The 22,819-nt window shown below is 40.5% G+C and overlaps 1 protein-coding gene across 1 annotated transcript; it reads right to left on the reverse strand.

Annotated features, from left to right (window-relative positions):
• Nucleotides 1-2,795: 2,795 nt before the first annotated feature.
• Nucleotides 2,796-20,760, reverse strand: RAB43 (RAB43, member RAS oncogene family). The gene is made up of 3 exons (XM_032995827.2): nucleotides 20,511-20,760; nucleotides 10,752-10,935; nucleotides 2,796-9,838 (listed from the first exon to the last, which is right to left on the reverse strand). The coding sequence occupies exons 1-3, from the start codon at nucleotides 20,721-20,723 to the stop codon at nucleotides 9,585-9,587; spliced, it is 651 nt and encodes a 216-aa protein (XP_032851718.2). The 5' UTR covers nucleotides 20,724-20,760; the 3' UTR covers nucleotides 2,796-9,584.
• Between the last annotated feature and the right edge of the window lie 2,059 nt (nucleotides 20,761-22,819).

Genomic DNA, 22,819 nt, shown 5'->3' on the forward strand with positions numbered 1-22,819 from the left:
CTCATCAGTCTGCAGGTCACACAGTGCTTTGGAAGATGACCTGGAAAGCAGCTATAAAACTAGTTAGTTATAGCGACACAGATGTGTGTCTTTTCTGCTCTGGAAATAGTGTGAGAGCTCATCATCAGCAAGACAGGAAGGTTCCAACAGGGTGACATGACTAGCTCATTATTGGTGTGTGCTGTGAAAGCGTAGGCTTGCTTCTGAAGGCCATGCGTTTCACAGGCTTTAGAGAGAACTGTTCTACGTGTTTTATTGTAGGACTATTATAATGTATTATTTACATAAAGGAAACTTGGCTTTGTATAAACTGTTACATTTTGCCTCATAACACAGCCTTGGAATTCACAACTTCCTTTTCCCTTTGTATTTTTTGAGTAAGTTGTTTTTTCCCCACACACATTTAGAAACAATATTATAGATGTGCAGAATGTGTGAAGTATGTGAAAAAACAAAGGTCAATACTTGCAAAGAGTAGGTACATGACACAAGCATGACACTTGCATTGTTTACCTCCTATGCAGATTCTCTGCAGCACTGTGCACACCAGTGGCATGTATAGTTACATCCAGAATGTTTTAGTAGTAAAGCATGTGTCAATATAAGAGAATTAACTAATGAATTCAGCTATACCCAGAACTCTAAGGAACCAGGGGTTAGACCATGGCTATTTCATTGAAAACTACTGATTGCTGTTTTGGTATCTGAGGCTGTTGTTGAAGCAGTAGATTGAATACAGAACCAAGTAATTTAATATTTGGCTCCTGCAGATCAAGAATGCTTATCTACTGACATTAGAATTAAAGTGCCAAGCAAAAAGAAAGGGGTGTTGCTTTGTTTGATTTACAGCAATTAAATCTAGGATCTAAATATTCCCTTGGGCAGGTACATTTGTAACTACACTGTTTACACTTAATTGTAAGCACTGAAAAAGTTATTTGCATTTCTACAACATTGAGGACTGCGGTTTTCACTCTTCTGGCCAGTTATCCTGGAGAGCTTTCTAATTTGAAACAATTTAATGTGCATGCATTTATGATGGGCAGTTGTAAGGGTACAAGAAGAGAGTTGAGCATTGTTTGTTTAATAAAGAGTACATTAGATTGTATTTTGTGTAGAAGTTGGAGACCATACAGCACTGTAGTATAGGATACATAATTTCTTAAAGCTTGATTTTGTTTCTGATAATAAACCACAGCAAAATACACGCATAAAATAACAAGATATTAATTTCCAAATGTTTATTTTAATTAAACCTTTTTAATGATACACAGTACAATGTATGCACTACTTTGCTAAAATTCACAACAAAAAGCAGGTTTCATATGTTTAAAAATATTTTTCATAATAAATTCATAAATAGATGAAGGTAAAGTATAAAAAATTACTGTAGTATGCAAGCTTGCTCCCTTGTTTCCTCATATTCCAAACGATCTAGTCAGTATTGTGATAAGAAAGTTTAAAAGCAAAAGTAGTTACTGATGATTAGAAAGGTAGAGCCTGCATCTCTTGAAGAAACCTTGAAAAACACCACCAGATTTGTCCTAGAAAATTCAGAATAATTTTAACACTGTTACCATCCAAAACCCTCAAATAATTTTGGAATTCAGTGAATGAATTCAATATGAATTAGAGATTGTAATTTTCTCCCCAACAGGTGTGTGAGCCAGACTCACTTGAACACTATCTAGTCTCTGGAGTTGTGGCTTTTCTATCTGGCAGGTATCAGCGAGTGAGGCACAAGAGAGGGAAAAGCTGGTTGACAGCACTGAGCATATCTGACTGTCAAAAATCTTAACGCTTCTCCTTACAGAAGTATAAAATAGAAATCTTTTAAAACTGTTACGAATAACTAAATTCACCTTCTGCTCTGTATATGTCTGTATCTACTTCTCGGCTGGCAAGCAGGACAGTGTCTGATCTCATGTGCTGGCTTCCCCTGGTTGTGAAACGGTATGTGTATGTAGCACCATTCCAACCCTTAACTCTGGTGAGTCCCTTCTGATGCCACCAAACTGTACTAGCAAAGTTATTCTCCTCATCAGTATTAGCACTTTGTTAAGAAAATGTATATAGCATTTTATTTTGTCAAGTATCAAACTACTTTTCACACTCAGGGTAATCTATTTTAATACCATTTATAAAGGGGAAAATGCTTGCTTACGCACAGCATTCAAATAGGGAATGAACATGAAAAATACAGAATAATCAGGATGCTCTCTACATTTCACGTGCATGTATTTTTTATTCCCTCATAACTATTTCCCTTTAGTGCAAAACCAGTTCCGTACAAGTTTTGTGCTTTTTTGCAACGGTAACTAGATGCTTCTGAAGACACTGGTAAGCAACTGTCTGCACCTTAATGTCTCTGAAAATTCAGCTCTTGACTCACTTTTAAAAAGTACCTTCAAATTGTCAAGACAAGTTTGCATGCCCTGTTCAGAGGACAATCTTTCATATCCTTGTTTTCACATACAATAGTTTAGATACTCACAATCACTCCCTCACGTCTTCATATAAGTCTGTATGGCTCATAGAATTTATTGCAGAAAAAGCAGGTGTAGATCATCATGTGTTCTACAGCACAGTGCAAGGTAATAGGCTGTTACTTAGTGGATACTGAATTGAATCTGGCTATTGGAAGTATATGGACTGTGTTGGTCAGGTACTTTAAAAAGACAATTTCTAAGGAAATACAGCCTTCCATTTAATGTTTTCCCCTGCTTTTATCTGGAGAAGATAATCTTTGTGTTATAAGGTGTTTTGTTTTGGTTTGGTTTGTTTTTTTTAATTGATTGAACAGTTAGAAATCATAACTACTAACTTGCCATCATTTTGGGCAATTTTTTTTCGCAATTATATAAGGTACTTCCTCTAAGCTAAAATTTACAGAAACTTGGATCCTTTTACCTAGCAATTACATCTGAACAGAGTGTACTTTAAGATGTCTGAGTGAGTTTATGGGGGAATTAAGGTTTAAACTTCTACAGAGTATTCAGTGATAAGGCATATGTTCTTATGAAAGCTTGAAATAGGTGATGACTGTTTTTATTATCCTAGTCTAGGCTTTAAAATTGAAAGACACAAATGTAGGATTTTTTTAATGTTATGTTTATGACTAAAGGAAAAGAATTAATTTAGCTGTAATAGCAAATTTTGTATGGGCTTGGTAAGCCTTAGACAGAAGTGGATTAAACAAGCAGCTCTGTGAAGCTGCTACACTTGCCTAATACTTTACCCTGACCTACACTACCTACTTGGCTGAATGATCACAAAGCTGGACTTGACTGATTTCAGAGTATAGTGTATTATATACACACATTACAGATGATGGTAACTGTCAGGAGCAGATTGACAGCTATACATCTGCAAAAACCTGTTGGTTATAGTCTATCTGGTGGCCCTTCAATGCCTTGTGATAGGAAGATTAATCCTCAGTTTTCTGTTAAATTTGAGGTTGAAAGAAAGTAGAAATCAGTGTCAGCTGGAGAACTGAATTGGAAATAACTCAATTGAAGTCTAAAAATATCTTGCAAAAGAAACATGGAAAGTGACTATTTTTAATGATAAAGAGCCTCAATAATTTTTTTATCAAGGTATGATCTTGGATCTCCTAGTGGTTTTCAAATGGTGTCCTGTGGGAGAAAGACATGCTTCTCACCTCATAATAGAAGGAATAGGTTCTAAATCCAGCTTTAAGCCAATTTAACAGCTCTCCAAAGGTTAAACTCTGCTGTTACCATACACTTAACTAGTTTAGCAGTCCAGTCTTCAGTATAGACCGCAGTCAAATTTCTGATGTACAAAAAACAAACAGGAAAGCCCATAACTATTTGTATAGTGTATTATTTTACCTTTGGGATGGAAAGTATCTCCTTCGAACTGAGTAAGCATTGATAAAACCTAACACATTTAATTGGACTAAATAGAAAATCTTCCCTGACTGTTACTCAGGCTTCACTCTTCTCATTTTTGTGAGGTTACTCTGTTCCCTTGTTTTCCTCTGGTCACTGACTAATATGGAAAACCAAGACAATTGTTGACAGTCTGTCTTCAGTGACGCCTAAAGTTACGAATGTAATACAGGTAACTGCCTTTGTCAGTGTTCAAGTAATAGAAACCCTTTTTAAAAAAAGACACAGTGGAAAAAAAATGCAATTCTTTTGTGCCTCAGAGAATTATTTTTAAAGTGCGTTTTAACGTTTTTCAGTCTTATTAAAAAAATGCTATCTAAGATCAAGATAGGAGAATATACCGGCTATTTTTATCTAACTACTGGCAACACTTCCATGGACAGCAAATATACATTTGGGTTGGTTTGTTTGTTTTGATTTTGTAACCCTGCTCTCTTCCAAGTAAACTAAAATGAAATGATAAAAAAAAATGCAGAGGGATAAACTTGTGCTGGAAATCCGAACATCGAGTTGTAGAATAGTTTGGGGCTTTTTAAAGTATGTAGTGGGGATTGCAATTAAGTGCTTCCACCTAAGATTTTTTTCCTGCTTTAAATAGCTCTATAATCCAATTCAACAGAGTTAAAAGAAATCTAACGCTACCTGGACAGTAAAAACTAAGATATCCAGGAGGCTGGTTCTCTAACTGAAACCTCAGTGGGATGATTAGCACCAAAAGATACTAAAAACATAAAACTGAGACAATATTTCCCAAATCTGTGAATCTCTTCTTATAGCACAGAAGAGAATTGTCATATATGAGAACAGCTCAATTATAAAGGACTCTGCTCTGTGACTTGGGAGTCACTATACTTCATAAAAGTGTAATAAAATGTAACTATTAATCTCCATTAACAATGTGGCATCTTTTATTGCCAAATTTGTTGCCTTTTAGTTGACGAAACAACTTAGTATCATTTGAGAAAGAATAATTAAGTGGCTAGGGTAATTAGCCTAAACTTTGAGATTTATTTGCTTTCAATTCCACCAAGAACTACACATGTCCTTGGCTCTGTAGCTCTTTAATTGCCTCACTTCATGTACCACAAGAGTGGGAATATGAGCTGTGTGGTCATCATCAGCTACTGGGGCAAAGCGAGTCATGTGAGAACTACCTCTTCACAGAACAGTACATACTCGCTCCAATTTCCTTGAATTTTTCCGGTTTACTGGTTGCACACTCTGCCCATAAGCTGGTTTGCTCCTGTGACATCTCCATAGAGAATGACTGACAGGGGCTAAAGTGAGTAGTCTCTAAGCCTGGAAGATACCAAAAGGAGAGTAACTTTATTTTTCAGTTTCACCAAGCATGTATTGTTCTCACTTCATTTTCTTTCAGCACACTGTTTACCCAAAATAATGCAATAGGGTAAACTTCCATGGTCTGTTAATGTATAAATGTTTTGGAAGCAGGATAGGTAAAGATAAACAATTTCTATTAGTGAAATAACATATAAATTCATCTTGATTTAAAGAGACTCTCATTACAAAATTGAGTAAAACAATACCATGAAGAGAAACTAATAATGTTATTACCTCCCAGTTCCCTCAGGATTGGCATGAGATGGTGAGAGACATTCAAACGGTCAGCTGCCTGGGACTAAGAGATTAAATAATGGAGGTGTAAATCTTAGTGGGACAATATATACTGGGGCAACTCAAGGAAAGGCTTCAACGTTATCTGAGGCTGCCACGGTGTGAGTGTATACATACTGTAATGTACTGCAGTAACACATATATCGCACATGATCATCGGCTCTATTCTTCAAATAAGTATTATCTTTAAAGGCAAAGAAACTCAGCAAGAGCTCCACTTCTCATTAAGTTCTTAGAAATCTATGTGGGATTAGCTGGGCTTCATTTAGGCTTGTAGTTTTTCCCCTTCAAAAGTGACCTGCTTTCCAGTACAGTGAAAGTGATAAGACCAGAGGAAAAGTCCTAATGGTTTGAAGTATTTTAATTTTTTTTTAAATTTTGTTTTGCAATGCAAACACTAGCAGGTATTTGGTATTATATTGATGTAATTGTAAATATTTGTACAAGTTCCATCCATGATGATAGACTGGATGAGTAACTGGAGATAAAATTAGCTTAAATCAAATTCAATACAAAGGATAACAATGCCTGTGCTCCTGGGAACCACATTCTGCTGACAATTTCATTTCAGTATTTGCCTCTGCATTCCACTCCTAAGTGTTACAAGGCAGGGATCAAGGTCCCCTTCTGTGTTTTTGTAATATTTTGTACACTTTGGGTAATGCCAAAAATAAATGATAAATACTAATGCAAATACATGGTCAGCCAAGAAAATCTGCTTAAAAGCAATTACTGCACCATAGTCTTGTTAATGTTCAACTACCAGTAAGCAGGTTTCCTGGCAAATGTTTATGCTGTGAACTCTGATCATGCACTACTGAATTATTCACTTGATGTATATCAGTGCACATTTGTAACCTAAGATTTGAAACAGGTTTTTACCCATAAATCTCAGGTTTATTGCTACTCACTCTCTTCACCCAGGTATCCTTTTGGTTTCAGTAGGATTAATGGAATTAAATCAACAGGACTGTCTTCCCAATACTCAAATTACATAGCTATGTGCGTGAATTACAGATTTAATAAAAGTCTTCAGAAGGGGAGTGAAAAAGCTCTAAGTTACATTTACCATCTAATTTATTTCTGGTCAAGAAGCTGTCAGCCTAGTGCCTACTGTGCTATTACTAACAGATGAAGCAAGGGTTTGGTAACTGAAATAGTCTTTCACTACTGACAGCCCAAGCACTGTCATTCATATCTGCTACTAACCTGAAACCAGGTCTTCAGTCTATTTCTTTGTTCCCTTTTGCTCAGTAAGGCAGGGGATGCAAACTTGTATTACACTTCTTACAACACAGAAGAGCCAAGAGTTAAAAGAAAAACCTGACTTAAAGCCATAGTCTTAGTTTTCTACAGCAAAACAAAAATTAAGCTGAATTAGTGCTTTCACCTGAAAACACAGTGAACAAACCACTGCTGCTGTAGTTCATGTTTTCTGACTGAAACAGACTAACCTGCAGGCAGAGTCTCAACCTTCACACTAGCTTAAGAGATATATGAGGGCAAATTGTAAGAAAGAGCATAGTGCTTGGTGTAATTCTACTTGTTTACTAAACAAACCTCCAAACTGAGAAAATGGATCAGTATTCCGCAGTTTTCCATCTACTTTAAAAACACAATCATTCACTGACTTCATTGGAAGCAGGATTTATGTTCATTTTGCATATTGCTCCAGTTTTAAGATGAGTTACTATGTAAACTACCAATTTCAATCTGAGTAGTAGCAATACTGTTCTTAAATGCATGTGAATTATCATCAGCATGGCTTAAATAATTTGGCACTAATCCTGCAAATAGCGGGAGGGTGAGCTTGTCTGAAGGTCCATGTTCAAGCATGCAGAACTGCAGGACTCTGACCTACAGACATAAACTGTATGTCATGCCATAAAGTCAAATGCTTGCTAGTATTCTGTATCTTAAAGACCATCCAACCAGGAGGAAAACCAGTCATCAGGACTGAGTTTTAGCTTGGACTGTCTCCATAGTTTCTCCCAAGAGTGGAATACAGGGTTTAATATTCACTAACAAATCTAGATTTCATTTTCAGTGTCTAGCTACTGCTAGACACTTACTGCCTATTATCTTTGGATATAGGAGAGCTGGGAATATCCTGGAAAACTATCCAAAAATACTGTTGAGTACTGCAGCTCAACCTCCCCTTCCATATAACGCATTAGAACTGTGAAAACTATATTAATTGAAAAATTTAAGGCCCTTTCACTCTTACTACTATAAAACTTGAAAACTAACCCCTTAGGTTAAAAGCAAACAAGCTACAAAGCATATTTAACTCCTCAATTATCTACCTCATAGTTTAAAAAAAACAAAACAAAAAGCCCAGAGAATGGTTTCATATTTTCTGTATCAAGATGAATAGTATTGAAAGTAAGATCCATTAGCCCTTTTTTAAATCTTCCTGATTTTCATGATACTGTTTATGTTGAATGGCTAAAAACTGGTGTAGTCCTAGTAGCAAACCAATCCAGGTCCTTTTTGATCAAGATTTTCAAAAGGGACAAGTGACTTCGCTTTAAGTGAGTGCTTTCTAAAAATGAGCTCCTTCAAAGTATCAGGATTGCAAAAAATCACTTGTCCTCTCAACACTTTTGCTTTAACGGCACAGTTAAAAATAATCCTGCTTCTGCTCCCTTTGAAAATCCATTTTTGTAAGGTGCTTGAGAATAAATCCAGAGAGGGCTCTGCCATCAGTAATTCAACGGCATCTACAACGCGTAATACAAAGCTAAATCTGAAAGACAGCTATATGTAGTTGAATTATGAAATCTATTTTACCTAACAATGTAGACTTCTGATCAACAGTGAAAGGTTTTTCCTGCTGAGTGTTTTCAAGAAATTAAAAGCAATTGGTAACTTGTGATAGGGAGAGGAAAGCAGCTAAGTACAAAGTTGGGAGGGAATCACTTGAAAAGATGCTGGTTTCTTACAACCACTAACTTACAATTCATGCAGTTTTCAGCTATTCTGAGGTCTTCCTTTCCATTATATGCCCAGATTGTATTTAAAGAGATGGATTAGAAAACCAAAACCAAGCAAAATCCAAATCCACTTATGCCACTTAAGCAATAAACACTCTGGTAACACGTCAAATGTATGACCAGAACTAACCCTGTATGTGACCATTAGGCGCATGGCAGGAGATTGTAGCTACCAGTCACTTCAAGGTTTCTCCAGTTCCTGTTTCCAGTGGTGCAGGTCTTGAGTTGTGGAATGAAATTATGAGACCTGAGGGCAAAAACTCAATGATACCCACTTGGAAAAGGGAGCTATCACTGTGCAAACAATAATAAATGAAATGCATCTACCCCCTCCTCAAGGCTGTATTTAAAATAACTACACTGGCCCAATCCTGCTTGACAGCAAGTCATGTGATATTGCTCAGGCTGATTTTGCTTTTTATTAAAATGATAACTTAAAAAAATTACAATAAAACCTGAGAGAAGGCTTTCTCACATGGGCCTGTTTCACTACTAGCTAGCAATCCATATGCCCTAGGACAGGTGACTGCTATTTGGTCCTGTAATCAAAACGCTGTGTATTCTGACACTTGAAATACCTTTATCAAAGACACTCTGTCTGGTCATTGGTGGACTGCTGAGGATTTCAAGAGACGCTGTCAAGACTGCCTGTTCCAAAAGTGACTTCCTTTGCCAACAGTCCCGTGCTAAATGCTTCAGAACTTTGGGTGTGCATCAGGTTCTTCCCCAACCATCTGTCTCCCCACCCCACATCACCAGTTCAATGTTGTTTCCTCCAATTTGTAACTTGTATGAAGGCTACAGGAAAGAAAATGGTAGGGACAAACGTTGAGTAAGTTTTTCAGAGGGTTTGACTTTTAGGACTACCTCTTAAGAGTCCCTTTTTAAAAACAAGACACCAAAGCAAACAGGATTGTGTCTAACTTCTACAAAATCGCTGGTTTCACAGGAGGAGGAGAATATGGCTACCGTGCTACTCAGCATTAGGGTGAAGCACCATCTAAATTCCAGTAAATTTAGGGATGTCACCTAGCTCATATCAGCAACCACACCCCCAGCCTTCTGCAATGTCTTTGCTGTCAAGCTTGATGCTGTCAGTATTCTTCTCACTGAACATAGGGCCTCCGTGCCTCATCATGAGCTCTGTAGCCATCTTCACAAAAGCCTCCTCCACATTGCTGGAGTCTTTCGCAGAGGTCTCTATGGCACAGATGATATTATCATAGTGTTCAGCCAGACTCTGAGCTTCTTCCAGCTGAACCTCCCGAAGGTCACTTAGGTCAGACTTGTTTCCTGGAAGAAAAAGAAACAGCTTAATTTATAATGACTAGTTATGTCAGAGAAAGTATTGAGCAGGAGGTTTTCAGGTTGCAGAGAGACGCTGCAACATTTCCAATTCTTGGGGATTTTCAAAATTTGACTGAAAAGGTCCTGACCAACCTAACATTAGCCTCACTTGGAGCAGGAGGTTGGACTAGATAATCTCCTAAGCCCCTTCCAACCTGTAGTTCTGTATGGCTCATATAGAGAACAGAACAAATCAGTAACTGAAGAGTGGTGGCTGTAGATCTTAACAGAATTAAAATGGGCTAGAAATGAAAGCTAAAACCATTTTGTGAAAACAACAGCAGTCCACTGGTACCTAGGGAAATCTAGAATAGTACTGACGTTGTATTAGCGGCTCTACAGGCCCCAGGAGCGGTGTTCGAGTCAAATATTGGAGCTGGGAAACAGAACTTCTTGCAGAGAACTGACAAATCACAATCACCTTAAAGTCCTTCTGAAATCCCCTGTCTGCTGAAGTATGTGGGTATTCCAGTTTCCCAGAACACATTGGCTTGATATGATGGAGCTTCTCTGGGCCCTGGAAACCTTATGATCCTTATCATAAGAATAATTCCACAGCAGCTGTGCCTCAGAACCTGGAAACCTTGGGTACCCAGTTCTCCACTGAGACACAAAGAATTCAAAGCTGGCTTCTGATACACAGCTGTCTACTTCTTAGCAGAAGTTAATCAAAGCAAAACATTTCTGTTTTGATGAAGCAGCATTTCCTAATTAAAAAACAGTTGGGAAAATTTCCAGTCGGATCTATTCCATACATCTTAACTTCAACTGAAAATAAAACTTCTAACCATCTTAAGCATTGCAACTAATGACATTTTACAGTAACCCGTAGCACTTGGTATTAATATTTTTAACTCACCAATCAGTAATTGTACTATGTTGGAACCGGCATACTTTCTCACATCCTCGATCCAGCGAGGAATGGACAGAAAAGAGCCTCTCTTGCTGATATCATAGGCTAGGATTGCTCCATTGGCGCTGCGGTAATAACTCTGTGTGATAGTTCGGAATCTCTCCTGGCCAGCCGTGTCCCAGATCTGCAACTACATAAACCAACACATACAGTGAGACACTGGCCAGCAAGCTTTCCTGAATCAAAATATAGGACTTGATTCGACAGCCTTGTTATAAATTTCCCATATATGTAATACATTCTGGCATCCCATTTTTCTAGTCTTTTGTACATGATTTAAGGATGATACTATACACTGAAGAACCTTTTTCACACTTGGCTGCTCAACGTTTATATCTATATCAACTGTGGCACCGTGGGTTCCTGCAGGTGATCTCTGATGCATCCTTCTGTAGCAAATGATGAAATTATCACTTGCGCATCCAGCCCTACCCCTCTGCTACCTTCTCTAGCAGAATTAGCAAAACAAGATGTTAGCCCATAGCCAAGCCACTGGAGTTCATCTGGTGTGTCACTGAAACTACAGGTGGGTTTTTGCTAGCTGACATGGTTTTGCCAGTTCTGCTACAGGGGCAGCAACAACTAGAGTAGGATGTGGTAGTATCATCTGAGAGCACTGATACTGTTTTATAACAAACATGAGACAATTAAAAGAATATATATAGAATACATAAAATGTATAAAAGAAATGCCAGCAATCCTAGGTTTCAATAAAGCCAGTCAAAGATCCAGTCAGCCTATTCACCTGTCCTTTTTTAGGTGGTAGAACAGACATTACATCTGGGCAGGAAAAAGGAATGCTTAGCTTACATACTTTTGCCTAAATCCAGCAACATAAGAACTATGAGTTTAGCATCAGGGTTTGAGTTCCCAGTACTAGATGTTCCAGAGGAAGAAGCCAAATAATTTCGAATGGAGAAACACAACATCCTGCTTATAGGGAAAATTTATTTTTAAATCCTCTTGTTTTATAGGTTGTCTAATGTCCTGGAACATGATGGCTTATAGTTCAGGAGCTTTTAATCTAAAGTAACTGTGGACGTTCTCATTCTCCATATAAATCTCTAATCCTTTTTCAATCTTTCAAAGCTCTTGGCTTCAATATATAGTAGCAATGAAACCAAAGAATTTCCTTTTATAAATTTTATATTTTCTGTTCTTCTATTCCACTTTCACTTTTCTATCCCCAAATAATGAATGAGAGACCAGTGTTTGTCTCTTTGTGCCATTCCTCATATTCTGCATCTCCTCTTATCTGAGACAGGACATAAGCAAATGCTCCCAGGGTTTTCAATCTTCCCATATTGTAGACCTTATTATCTCCCCTCCCTCAGAACTTCTTTATTTTAAAAAGCTGACAACAACTTAACACAATGTGCCAGTGAGATTTTATACCAAATAATATGGAATCATTTTTCCATTTATTGCTTTTGCACATTAGTATTTTGTTTGTATCTTCTGACGCTGCAGCACGTTTGAGCAGCAGCTTTCACTTTGGAAAAGGCCGTACTGATCAGATCATTTTCCTGTGCTAACCAAGCATTTAGATCCCAAATGACGTATGTACAGCCTAAAAGGAATCAATCCAATGAAAAAGTACTTCTCAGTCTTAGTGAGAGTTTGCTCAGAGAAGGGAAAGGGACTGTAATGGACTCAAAAAACAGAAAGCCACAAAGCAACGATTAGTAATGGAGCAGATAATGATTTAGAGCAGTCAACAGACAATTATTAGAGACAAGGAAGTTCATGGCAGGTTTATGTATGATGTTCTCTGTACTCAAGTCTCCCACTAGACCTTTGTGGCTGTTTAAATCTCAATACTTGATTAGGTCAAGTGCAAAACAAGGCTAATGATGATTACCCAACTCTTGGGAGAGGTTTGAGAGATTCTGTGTATATAGATGAATTACAAACGTTTTAAATTAAAAAAAAAAAGTTTGTTTTAGCTTACACATTTCACATGGTATCTATCAATAAAAGTGATTTACATGCAGAGTGACTGAACAAGCCAGTCTTGGGCCTTGTGCTGTATACCGGATTTTGAAAACCTCTATATAAGTACATTCCATAGAATCACCAAATTGAAGTTGGGACAGATTTTAGGAGATGACAGAGCCAACTGCCTGCTCAGAGTAGGGTCAAAACTTAATTTTTCTAGGGAGAATTGCTTTGTGATTTTCCCAGGGACCAACATGAGTCTGACCAGCCTGTAGTTCCCAGGATTTCTTGCCCTGTCTGAAGATAAGTATGATATTTGCCTTTCTCTGGTCCTCCCCAATTTTCACAGCCTTTCAATAGTGATAGAGCAACCTCAGAATGTCACCAGCAAGAGCTCACAGCACCCCCTCACATTTTTTACTCAAGCATTTATGTATGTGTGTTCATAGGACTGAATGTACAAAGTTGCTGAAGTCCTGAGCGTCCTGCTGGGAACAGCACAGACCACAGGTTTGACCTTCTCAGGAACTCAAGCATCAGCCTTCCTCCCAGCCCACATCCTCCAAGCAAGCTTCTTCCCTCTGGCACTTGAAGTTTGTGCTCCCCTACTTACCACTCCTCTTTTGTGTAAGGACTCTGAACCATTTAGCTTTTTACATGATCTTCAGTTCGTTGTGGTTTTGCTTTCATTGCTGACACTACAGTATGTATTAGATCCACAGGCAAATACTTTCTTTGCAAACGTATATACCAACTGACACACCTCTGTGTCCCTGTTCCCACCACTTCTGCTGGCAGGAGGGGCCAGGTGAGCGCTCACTCCTCATTTTAGGGATAGTCAGTCAAATACAGATATGGTTTAGAGACTTGCTCAACAATACTGTCACCAAAGACTTGCCATCCCAGCTGCATATCCTTGCCCTCTCCCTTCACTGCAACTCGCACCTGTTAATCTGATTCACCATATAGATTAATTCACTGATGTAAATGAAAACTAGAGTTTTCCCTTTCGTTTGAAGAGTTAACACTAATCGCACAGCCACATGTTACTGAAAGCACACAGCCTGCACAGGGAGGAAGGTGCAAGGATGCTTTATAGAAATGGCAAAGTTGTCTCGCACCAATCCTGCCTGTGCCCCTTCAGCCTACTTGCTGCCAAAGGCGGGAACGAACGGACCCGCTGAGCTCCCCTGAAGCCGAGCGCAGCCCTGGCACAGCCTCCCCCACAGACAGTAGCTTCGGCTCCTGCAAATCAGCCTGCCTTGCAGCACACTCAGTGTGCAAAAGCACTTTTGGGGGGCGAATAACAACTTGCTCCTTACAATTTGGAAGCTTGAAAACCTGCCCTGTCACACTGTTTGGAGTTTTAATAACTTTAGAAAACTCTAAGAAAAAATATTTCTGTATAGCATGAATCAGTCTGACATGATTAAAAAAAATTAAGTCATTACAAAAATACCAGTTCTGATCCTAAGTAAACACTGTCTTCTTCAGAAGGTGTACAGAGGTACATTTCATACAGTTCTATTGAAAAAGACACATGACAACTATATATAAATACCAATCACAACTAGAACTGAAAACCACCATTTTCTAGTAAAAATTTTATATAGTCTCTCTGTTAAACTATATTTACAAGTATGTAACTCTTAACAAGAAATAACAGTTGCATCTTTGGAAAAAAAAAAAAAAGGCACAGGTTACAAAAAAAGATATGGTCATATATTCTTTTGTATTGTGTATCACATATGCAGTATGTGACACAAAGTTCTTAATTATTAATTTCCTCAATTTAAGTGCTTCTGCCTTATAAATAATGTGATGGAAGCCAGGTCTGTCACTTAGTAACCTTTTTAAGCAACGCCTGATTTTGTAATTACCTTGGCAACAATTCTGGTGTAAGAAAGAGAGAAGTTGGGATTGCTAGAGAACTGTGTTAAATTCATCTGAGGATACTAAGAAAAAACACCTATGAAATAAAAATAAGAGATGGGCAGCAGGCCTTCAGGGGGACCATCCCCAGGAACAAATGAGGACAGGCTAAAGAATGGAGAATAAATACCCATTGTTCAGAAGGAATATGACAGAATACCCTAAGTGAACAAAGACAAGGAGCCACCTTTCTCGTGCTGATTGTTTCACTACTGAATGCCTGTTTACTTACAAAAGCTGGTTATTTTGATCTGCTTTTTAGCTTTCAATTTTTTGGGCAGCAGAGCCCCTAGCACTGGCTGGTACTGAATAGCAAAGCGCTAAACCAACTACTGACTCCCGTAAGATTTTTCATGACTCCATATAATCACTGCAGAACTGGATCTTTCCGTAAGTCCAGGAGACAAAGTCTTGAACATCTTTTCATATTTGCTGTTTCACCTTGCCGCGTGGGGAAGGAGCACACAGGGAGTGTGTTGGCCCCCCCAGGCCCTGGGGGTCTCTGCAGACAGCAAGCTGGGCCCCAGCCAGCACTGCGCCCTGGCAGCACCCCCAGCTGTACCGACAAGGCCGAAGCTGGGTGATTACTCCCCTTTTTTTTTTTTTCTGCGCTCAGTTTTGGGCCCCCTGCACAAGACAATGAGGAGAGCAAGTTCAGCAGACGGCTACCAAGACGGTCAGGTAATCGGAGTACATACCCTGAGAGAAGAGTCCGAGGGAAACAGGCTTCTTCAGCCTGGGAGAGGGATTTGAGATGACCTGTTAGCTGCTGGCCAGGACCTATGAGGAGGTTACCAAGAAGTCTGAGCCAGGCTCTTCACAATGGCACATGATGGGAAGATGAGAGACACCAGAAAAAAATTGAAACAAGGAATGTTTCAACTTGATGTAAGGAAGAAAACAGAAGGTAGGTCTCTGGATGATCATTCTGGGATGTCTGATTAGGCTTAAAGAAAGCAGAGTTTCCACTACAGAGATAGACAAAGTGTTGAAAATGATGAGTGACGGGTTGACCAAAGAGCATACTGAATGAGTATTATCAAATAGTTTGATGTGGATTCTTCTTGCATTGATAAACATATTGTTATGCTTAACAAATGGCTTCAAGACACGTTAAATAATTTCTCCCTACCTTACTTCCTCCATAATTTATTAAGTACTTTCCCGATTCTTCTAAAATGTCACAGGAGTTCAGGTTTACTTTTGCCTGTGAAACAGCATTAATAATAACTCAGTACATCCTACACCCGATAGCTTCCTTTACAAAGCTAGAAATGTCACTTTTGTGCTGTGAATTCTTCAAAATACATCAACTTCAATAAAATTTCCTGGTAGTGAAATGGTGGACGCAAATACCATGTTAAATGATCTTTAACCAACTGACTGTGTCTAAATCCTGTCATCTCAAATGTCAAACAATAATATACATTTCTGTACACTGGCAAATCACAACACTTGCTCCTAAAAAAATACTTACTGAAACAATCTTGCAACTTAATCTGTACATTTTTTGCCAAAAGCAACAAAACCAACATCTGTATGGCAATGTATTTCAATGTAAAGTGATACTCATACACTGAACAGTTAGGATAAACTGCTCCATTCAATTGTTTCCCTACAAAATTTTCAGAGAATGAGGAATCCCTGTTTGCTGGGAATGCAACATTCCTGTTTGCTCTAGCATTACGGGTCAAAGTAGTCGACAGAGAGCTGCATTTTCCTCTGGATATCAAAGAATATTGCTTCCGTGTAATAACCAATAGCTTCATTTGTATTTGTTTAGCAGTATTATTAAATACAACAGTCAGGAGACAAGACAGTTAACAAGTCATAATTTTATATTACTTGCAATTTGGCCAAATAATGACATATTACATTTTGGGCCATTTTGAAAGGAATATAGTTACAGCCATAAGGCCTGAATAAAAGTCAAGAATCTTGATATCACATGGGCTGAAAAAGCTTCTAAACTAAAAAGTGCAATGATACATAAAGAAGTATTTGTTATAAAATGAATGTGTGTGTTTTCAAAAGTTGTCTCCTGGTGCTTTCTGAAAGATATATCTAGAGGAAAAAAAAAAACCTATGGCATAAAGGAAAACCAGTATTCAATATGTAAAACACTATGAAATGACAGCATAAAGTAGACATTAAAGATACCCAATTAATTTATCAGGAAATTCATCAAAAGAAAAGGAATCTTGTTATTACTAACCACGATTCATGGACTTAGACTTAGGAATGTCCTTCTCTATCATTATATAAAAATCTTAGTTCCACCATGTTATAAGTATCTTTTTGTGCAGTGACATAACAGTTACAAAACATTTTTGTTGTGTTTGCCCAGTTCTTTCTATCATTCAAAGAACAAGTAATTATTTTATCAATAGAACTTCAATCAGTATGCATTAAGTCAACAACTGCAACTTTTGGGGACGACAGTCTGTACTCTAGGATTTAGCCAGCTAAGAATATATTTTATAGAGTAGCATGCCACGATTTCAACCTATTAAACAGCATATACCAGAGCATTTTTTTTTTTTAAGATAGACTACAGACATTTCACAAAGCGGAGGCAGGGAAATTCTGGATATATGCTCATCAGAATTTGCCTTTGTGATAAAAATCAATGTGGTCATCACAGGTAGCTTTGACTTTGAAGTTCCATTGGAACCCTGCTTGTCAGATCTGCCAAACTCCCGCCCAGCTCTGTGCCACGCAGCCTGTCTTGGAGCTCCAACGCCTCCAGGAGCCCATGGCTCACAACAGCCTGGCCCAGAGGCAACCGGCTTGTATGGTCCCACTGGACAGTATCTCAAATTGCAGTTGGAGGTCTTACAGAAAAAAAAACAAGAAGAGAAACAGAAGACTGTATGGCACAGACAAGCACTCTGTGGAAGTGTCAAATCTCTGCAAATCAGGGTTAGCACATATGGCAGAAGCTTATGATACTGGCACTTTCCAGTTTTATTTCTAAAGAGAAAGCTTCAGTTATCAGGACTGTCCATGAATAGCTCTTTTCTCAAGCACTAACGTCTCTTTATGTATGAGTTTAGTCAGCTTCAGTAGCTGATGAAGCAGTAGGGTATGAAATATTGAGACACTTGAAAGAATACAGCTTTAAGATGCAAGGAAAACCTTGAGTTAAAAAAAAAATAAAGTTATTTGTAGAACCTTAACCTTTAGTGTCCTAACATGCTTCTTTTGCCTTATCCAACCAAAATGCATCAAAAGGAAGGGAGACTTAAAATCCCTGGACTCCAAATGTTTCAGAAACATTACATAACTGCAATAACAACATTTGAAGTTTTAAACAGAGACACTAACACAATTAACTTTAAAATGTTTGTTTTGATCTCAGAATAAGTGTCTGATTCATACTCATTCAGTTGTGTTGTAATACTATCCTTAGACTGACTAAAAATGAAGCTTAGGCCACTAGGGATGCAGAGCAAGTAGTATTCAAAAGCTCTTTGGGACTTTTTTTGTACACACTCTTGTTCCGAAGGAACTTCTAAAGATGATCTTATAAAACATTATAAAAATGAGAATCTTATTCCTGCACCATTTGCTAAAGAAAACAAGCCTCGCATTCTTTATGAAGATACTGTCTTGAGTAGCATAAACCCACAATGAAATTGGAGCAGCACAGAGAATCACCTGGCATGCTTTTGCAAAGACCTTTTTGCAAGGTCAAAGAGATTTTATTTGAAACACGTCCTGAACATTTCTTGATTTAAGGCATCCCAATCAACAATTTATCTGAAACTCTTTCAAACAAGTATGTCTCACGTGACTGAGACGGGAACAATGAGAAACACAGTGCATCTCTCACAGAGCACATGTACAGGCTTGTTTACTAACATGTTAGGATATGATCTGTTCAGATAGCTGAAGTCCTCCTCCTAGAATCACTATAACCTACACCAAAACCAAATTTGTAAAATGTGCAAGATACACACACCCACTCGCCTACTTTATAGGGAGCTCACGAAAGCAAAATAAAATGCCCCCTTATTTTCTGTTTCCTATAGCATGCTGAACAAACCTACCCAGATCAGATGGACTGCTCCAAGATCTCAATCCAACTGGAAAAGCCTGACTGGAATTTAAACTTCATATACAACCCACACCTTAATAGACCAAAAAAAAAAAAACCAACACCAAGCAAATGTTTTCATATTCTAGATGTGTCCCTTACTCAGCAGCTAACAAAAAGTCTGCAACAATGTTGGATTAATTTGCCTAAAGTAATGCTTAAAGTACTCTTCTCCAATCTCTGCATCCCTAATTTTTTTTCTAAGTACAGAACAATCCAAAGCAAAAGAAAGCCTCAGGAGCCTGCATTTTCTTACTTGTTCGTTTGTAAAATACTTAGATACAATCTAGAGATTTTGTAACACACTGACTACTAATAAAGGAATATTCAGGTGTAAAAACTGACAATCTGAAAAGCACACCTCGGAACATTGCGTTATTTCCTGGGCTAGTGCTCCCCTACTCCTGAAGCCCCGCGGAGAACCCTGGCACCAGGAACAGACACATTTGCCACTGTCTGTGTGCCTGGCATCTCAATGGAGGCAGGTTCCACCCTTAAGGGAGAAACCCCACTTCTAACAGCTCACTTGCTAGAAAGCGCAGAAGTGCTAGAAAGCACAAACAGGAAATCTGAGTTTTCTTTTAATCTGCTAACCCCTGCTAGACATGACAGGAAAAAGTACAATACTACCAATAAAACAAACACCTTTGCTAGGTGTGGAACTTCTAACTCCCCTCTTTCTTAAAAATTGTAAGCCTCTATTTCTTCCATTATCTACAACTTTCTCTGCCTAATATTCTGCTCACCAAAGTTAATTTAGAAGAAAAGGACAATAGAGGACTTTGACACATACTTTGGTAAACACAGACCAAAATTCAGCTGCAATGACCGTATTTCTGTGTCACCAGAAGCTTTACAGTTTCATCATCAGACAGTGACTGCATTTAGTTATTTTCAGTCCCACTGGAGATAAGTGAGGATAGTCGTATGACTCCAGTCCGGAGGGGGCTGGTGACGGGACTGATGCCAGTAGCCCCCTACAAGCTGCAGGTGCTCGGAGCCGTTTTTCCCGGCTGTTTGACAGTGTTTCTGTTCTTGGCAGCTCAGTCTGGTGTAGGGAATCTGTGCCACTGAGAGCCTGAGCATAATTCCCCTGGGCAAATGTCCTATCCTCCTTCTAACCCTAACGACTAGCTGATTTTCTCCGGCATAAGAAAAGCAGAAGCAAAATTTAGGGTTGATCGCTTCTGGTTTGAGAAGATCTACAGAAGTTGCACTTTCTGAGACACCCTGGAAACAGCGTCTTAAAATAACTTTTAAATACGCTTAATTTAACAACCGCTCCCTAGCTTCTCTCAACCTGCCAGTTCCACATCCCTTTCTGGAAATAAGTCCAGCTGAGGGTCCTTCTGGCTCGTAAACAGACCATCGCCAGCAGCCCGGCTGGAAAGAGGGCTGCTGCAGTTCCAGCGCACCGGTCCCCGAGCCCGGGTTTGCAGCGGGGCTCGTACCAGCGTTGCTGTGGTGCCAGCGAGGGGCCGGCCCGGCGGGTCCCCTTGTGCCAAAACAAGCGACCAGATGCGCTCGGTCCCTCCTCGCCCACGGCAGCCGCTGGGGAAGGCGGCACCGGCGCTGGGCAGCCCGTCCCGGGGGCAGCGGCAGCGCGGGGCCGGGCGGCAGCGGGGGCTGCGCTCGGGCAGGGCCGCCCCCTCCGCCGGCCCGGGGGGGGGCGGGAGGGGACCCCCAGCTCCCCGCCAGCCCCGCAACCGCGGCGGCGTGGCCGCCGTTCCCCTCACCTTCACCCGCTTGCCCTGGATCTCCAGGCTCTTCATGGTGAAGTCCACGCCGATGGTGCTGCCCTGGCGCTCGGCGAAGGCCCCGGTTTTGAAGCGCTGCACCAGGCAGGTCTTGCCCACGCTGGCGTCCCCGATCAGCACCAGTTTGAAGAGGAAGTCGTAGCTCTCCTCCGGGTCGGGGCCGGGTCCCGCCGGCGCCGCCGGGCCGGGCATGGCGCTGCCGCCCTCCGCCCTTCCGCCCGCCGCCGCGGGGAGCCGGGCTCTGCGCAGCGCCCGCCGCCCCCCGCCGGGCCGGGCCGGGCCTAGCGCCGGGCCCAGCGCCGGGCCCGCCTCCCGCCCGCCCCCGCGCCGCCTCCGCCCCGGCCGGGCTGGCGGCGGGGGGGGGGGGGGCGGGGGGGAGAGGCGAGCGCAGGCTCGGCCACCGCCCGGGGACACCGGTGGCCGCGGCCGCCCGCTGGGCCCCGCGCCGGCGGCGGTGCGACCGACAGAACCCAGCGGGGGGGGGAGGGGGGGGGGCAAGCGGGCGCGCCGGCCGGTAGTCCCGAGGGGCAGGGCGAGCCCTCCATCGCCGCCGCTGGCCAGCCCTGCGCGGGGCCCGGGGGGTGGGGGGGTGGGGGGGTGGTAGTTGTTGTTGTTGGTGCATTCCCACTGATGCGTCCTGCCGCCCCTGACAGCCTAGAAACAAACGGGTGCGACTGTGGTTCGGTCACCCAAGCAGCCATCGGCTTTGCCTTGTTGGCTTTTCACGTTTAGGTCAGGGCTGGGGTGCGGTTTGTTTCCAGCGGCACAGCCCAAGGCTCGGGGCTAGGATTTTTCCACCCTTGCGAGGTGCTGCGCTGCTCAGAGTCCGCTGTAGAAACTGTTAACGTCAGTGTCTTGCATATGCCCGTGCTTATGTGTGGTTATAGACTGCATCACAAACCGGTTGTGTTTATCGAGATGAATGTCTCGGCAATCTGGAATTACTTGTGTTTGAACTGCTACCTGGGTTATCTACAAAACAAACTGCTCTTTAATAGGTACTCTCCTTTAGATTATGTGGTGAGTCAAGGTGCTAATAAAAATCTGCTTTACCGAGAAAATCCTTCGACACATCACGTTGTGGTATTCAGTTCTTTGTCACAAAGATTTGATAAATTCCGTTCTCGTAGTTACAAATGATAAAACTGTGAAATTAAGCTGTTTAGTGGCAGAGAGATTTTCTCACAGGTAGTTGTGCAGGAGAACAACCTGATTTATGACTGAGCTGGCAGAGACCAGCCAGGCCAGCTTGTCTTGAATTGCTCTGAATCAGTGTATTTTTGGGTGGCTTAGTGATGATTCCTTTTCAGGTCTGGTGTATATATTTCTGGTGATCCATGGTAACCTTCCAGCAAGAGCAGAGGTATGAGTACTCAGTCAAGCTGGAACAAAGGCTTTCTGTTCCTAGTAGCTTGCAATTCTGAATTAAGCAGGCCACTGAATTCTAGGATATTGATCAACCAGAACAGAAAAGGTGTTAAAGAGGAAGTAAGACATCACTCTGCATATGCTCTCATGATAATTAGGACTTTTTATGTTTCCAGTGTCTGAAGCAAAGCACTTCAGGGAATTTAGATTATTTAGGAAGAAACAATTGCTAGAGCTGTCAGTCTTTAATACTTAGAATTGATTGTATGACCTCATTTTAGTAGAAAAATAAAGGTGCTACTTCCATAAAGATAATTATAAATCGGGTATTCTGTTGTCCTTGCTAAGGATCATGATAAACTTTTTTTATACTGTCATTGTTGCTGCTTGTCATCATTAGCCTTTAGCTGCTTCTAAAACAAAGAATTCCCCAAACGAAACCCACGAATTGTCACATTACGTTGTTAGGCTTATGTGAGGGATCTTTCATCAGTTCTCTCAAGTTGTGAAAGCTGTAAATAGTGGTTTGAATGTTAAAATACTTGTCTGTCTTTGATTAATCCCCAGACTCCATTGAGATTAACACCTGTTTCATGCAAAGATTAGGAAAAACAAAATGGGTTTGAGTCAATTCCAGTTTGTATCTGGCTGTATTTGAGAGTCATTCATCAAAAACGAGCAGAGTAGAGAGTGCCAGAAAACACTCTCTAGCAGTCTCTCTACTACTGCTACTCCAGTAGTTACTGGAAAACAGTACCAAAACATGGTAGAAGCCCCCCTGTACTGGCCTTAGTCACAGTTTCCTTGGCTAACTTGGTTCAACAAGGCTAAATTAAGTTTCAGCTCTAACAAATGGGTGGAGCTGCAGAATTTTTGCTACAGGTGCAAGGCTTCTTGCAATTTCCACATTTGATAGTGGA

The sequence above is a fragment of the Tyto alba genome, unplaced genomic scaffold (genome assembly GCF_018691265.1).
Source record: "Tyto alba isolate M040663 unplaced genomic scaffold, T.alba_DEE_v4.0 Super-Scaffold_49, whole genome shotgun sequence".
In the NCBI taxonomy this organism is placed as follows: domain Eukaryota; kingdom Metazoa; phylum Chordata; class Aves; order Strigiformes; family Tytonidae; genus Tyto; species Tyto alba.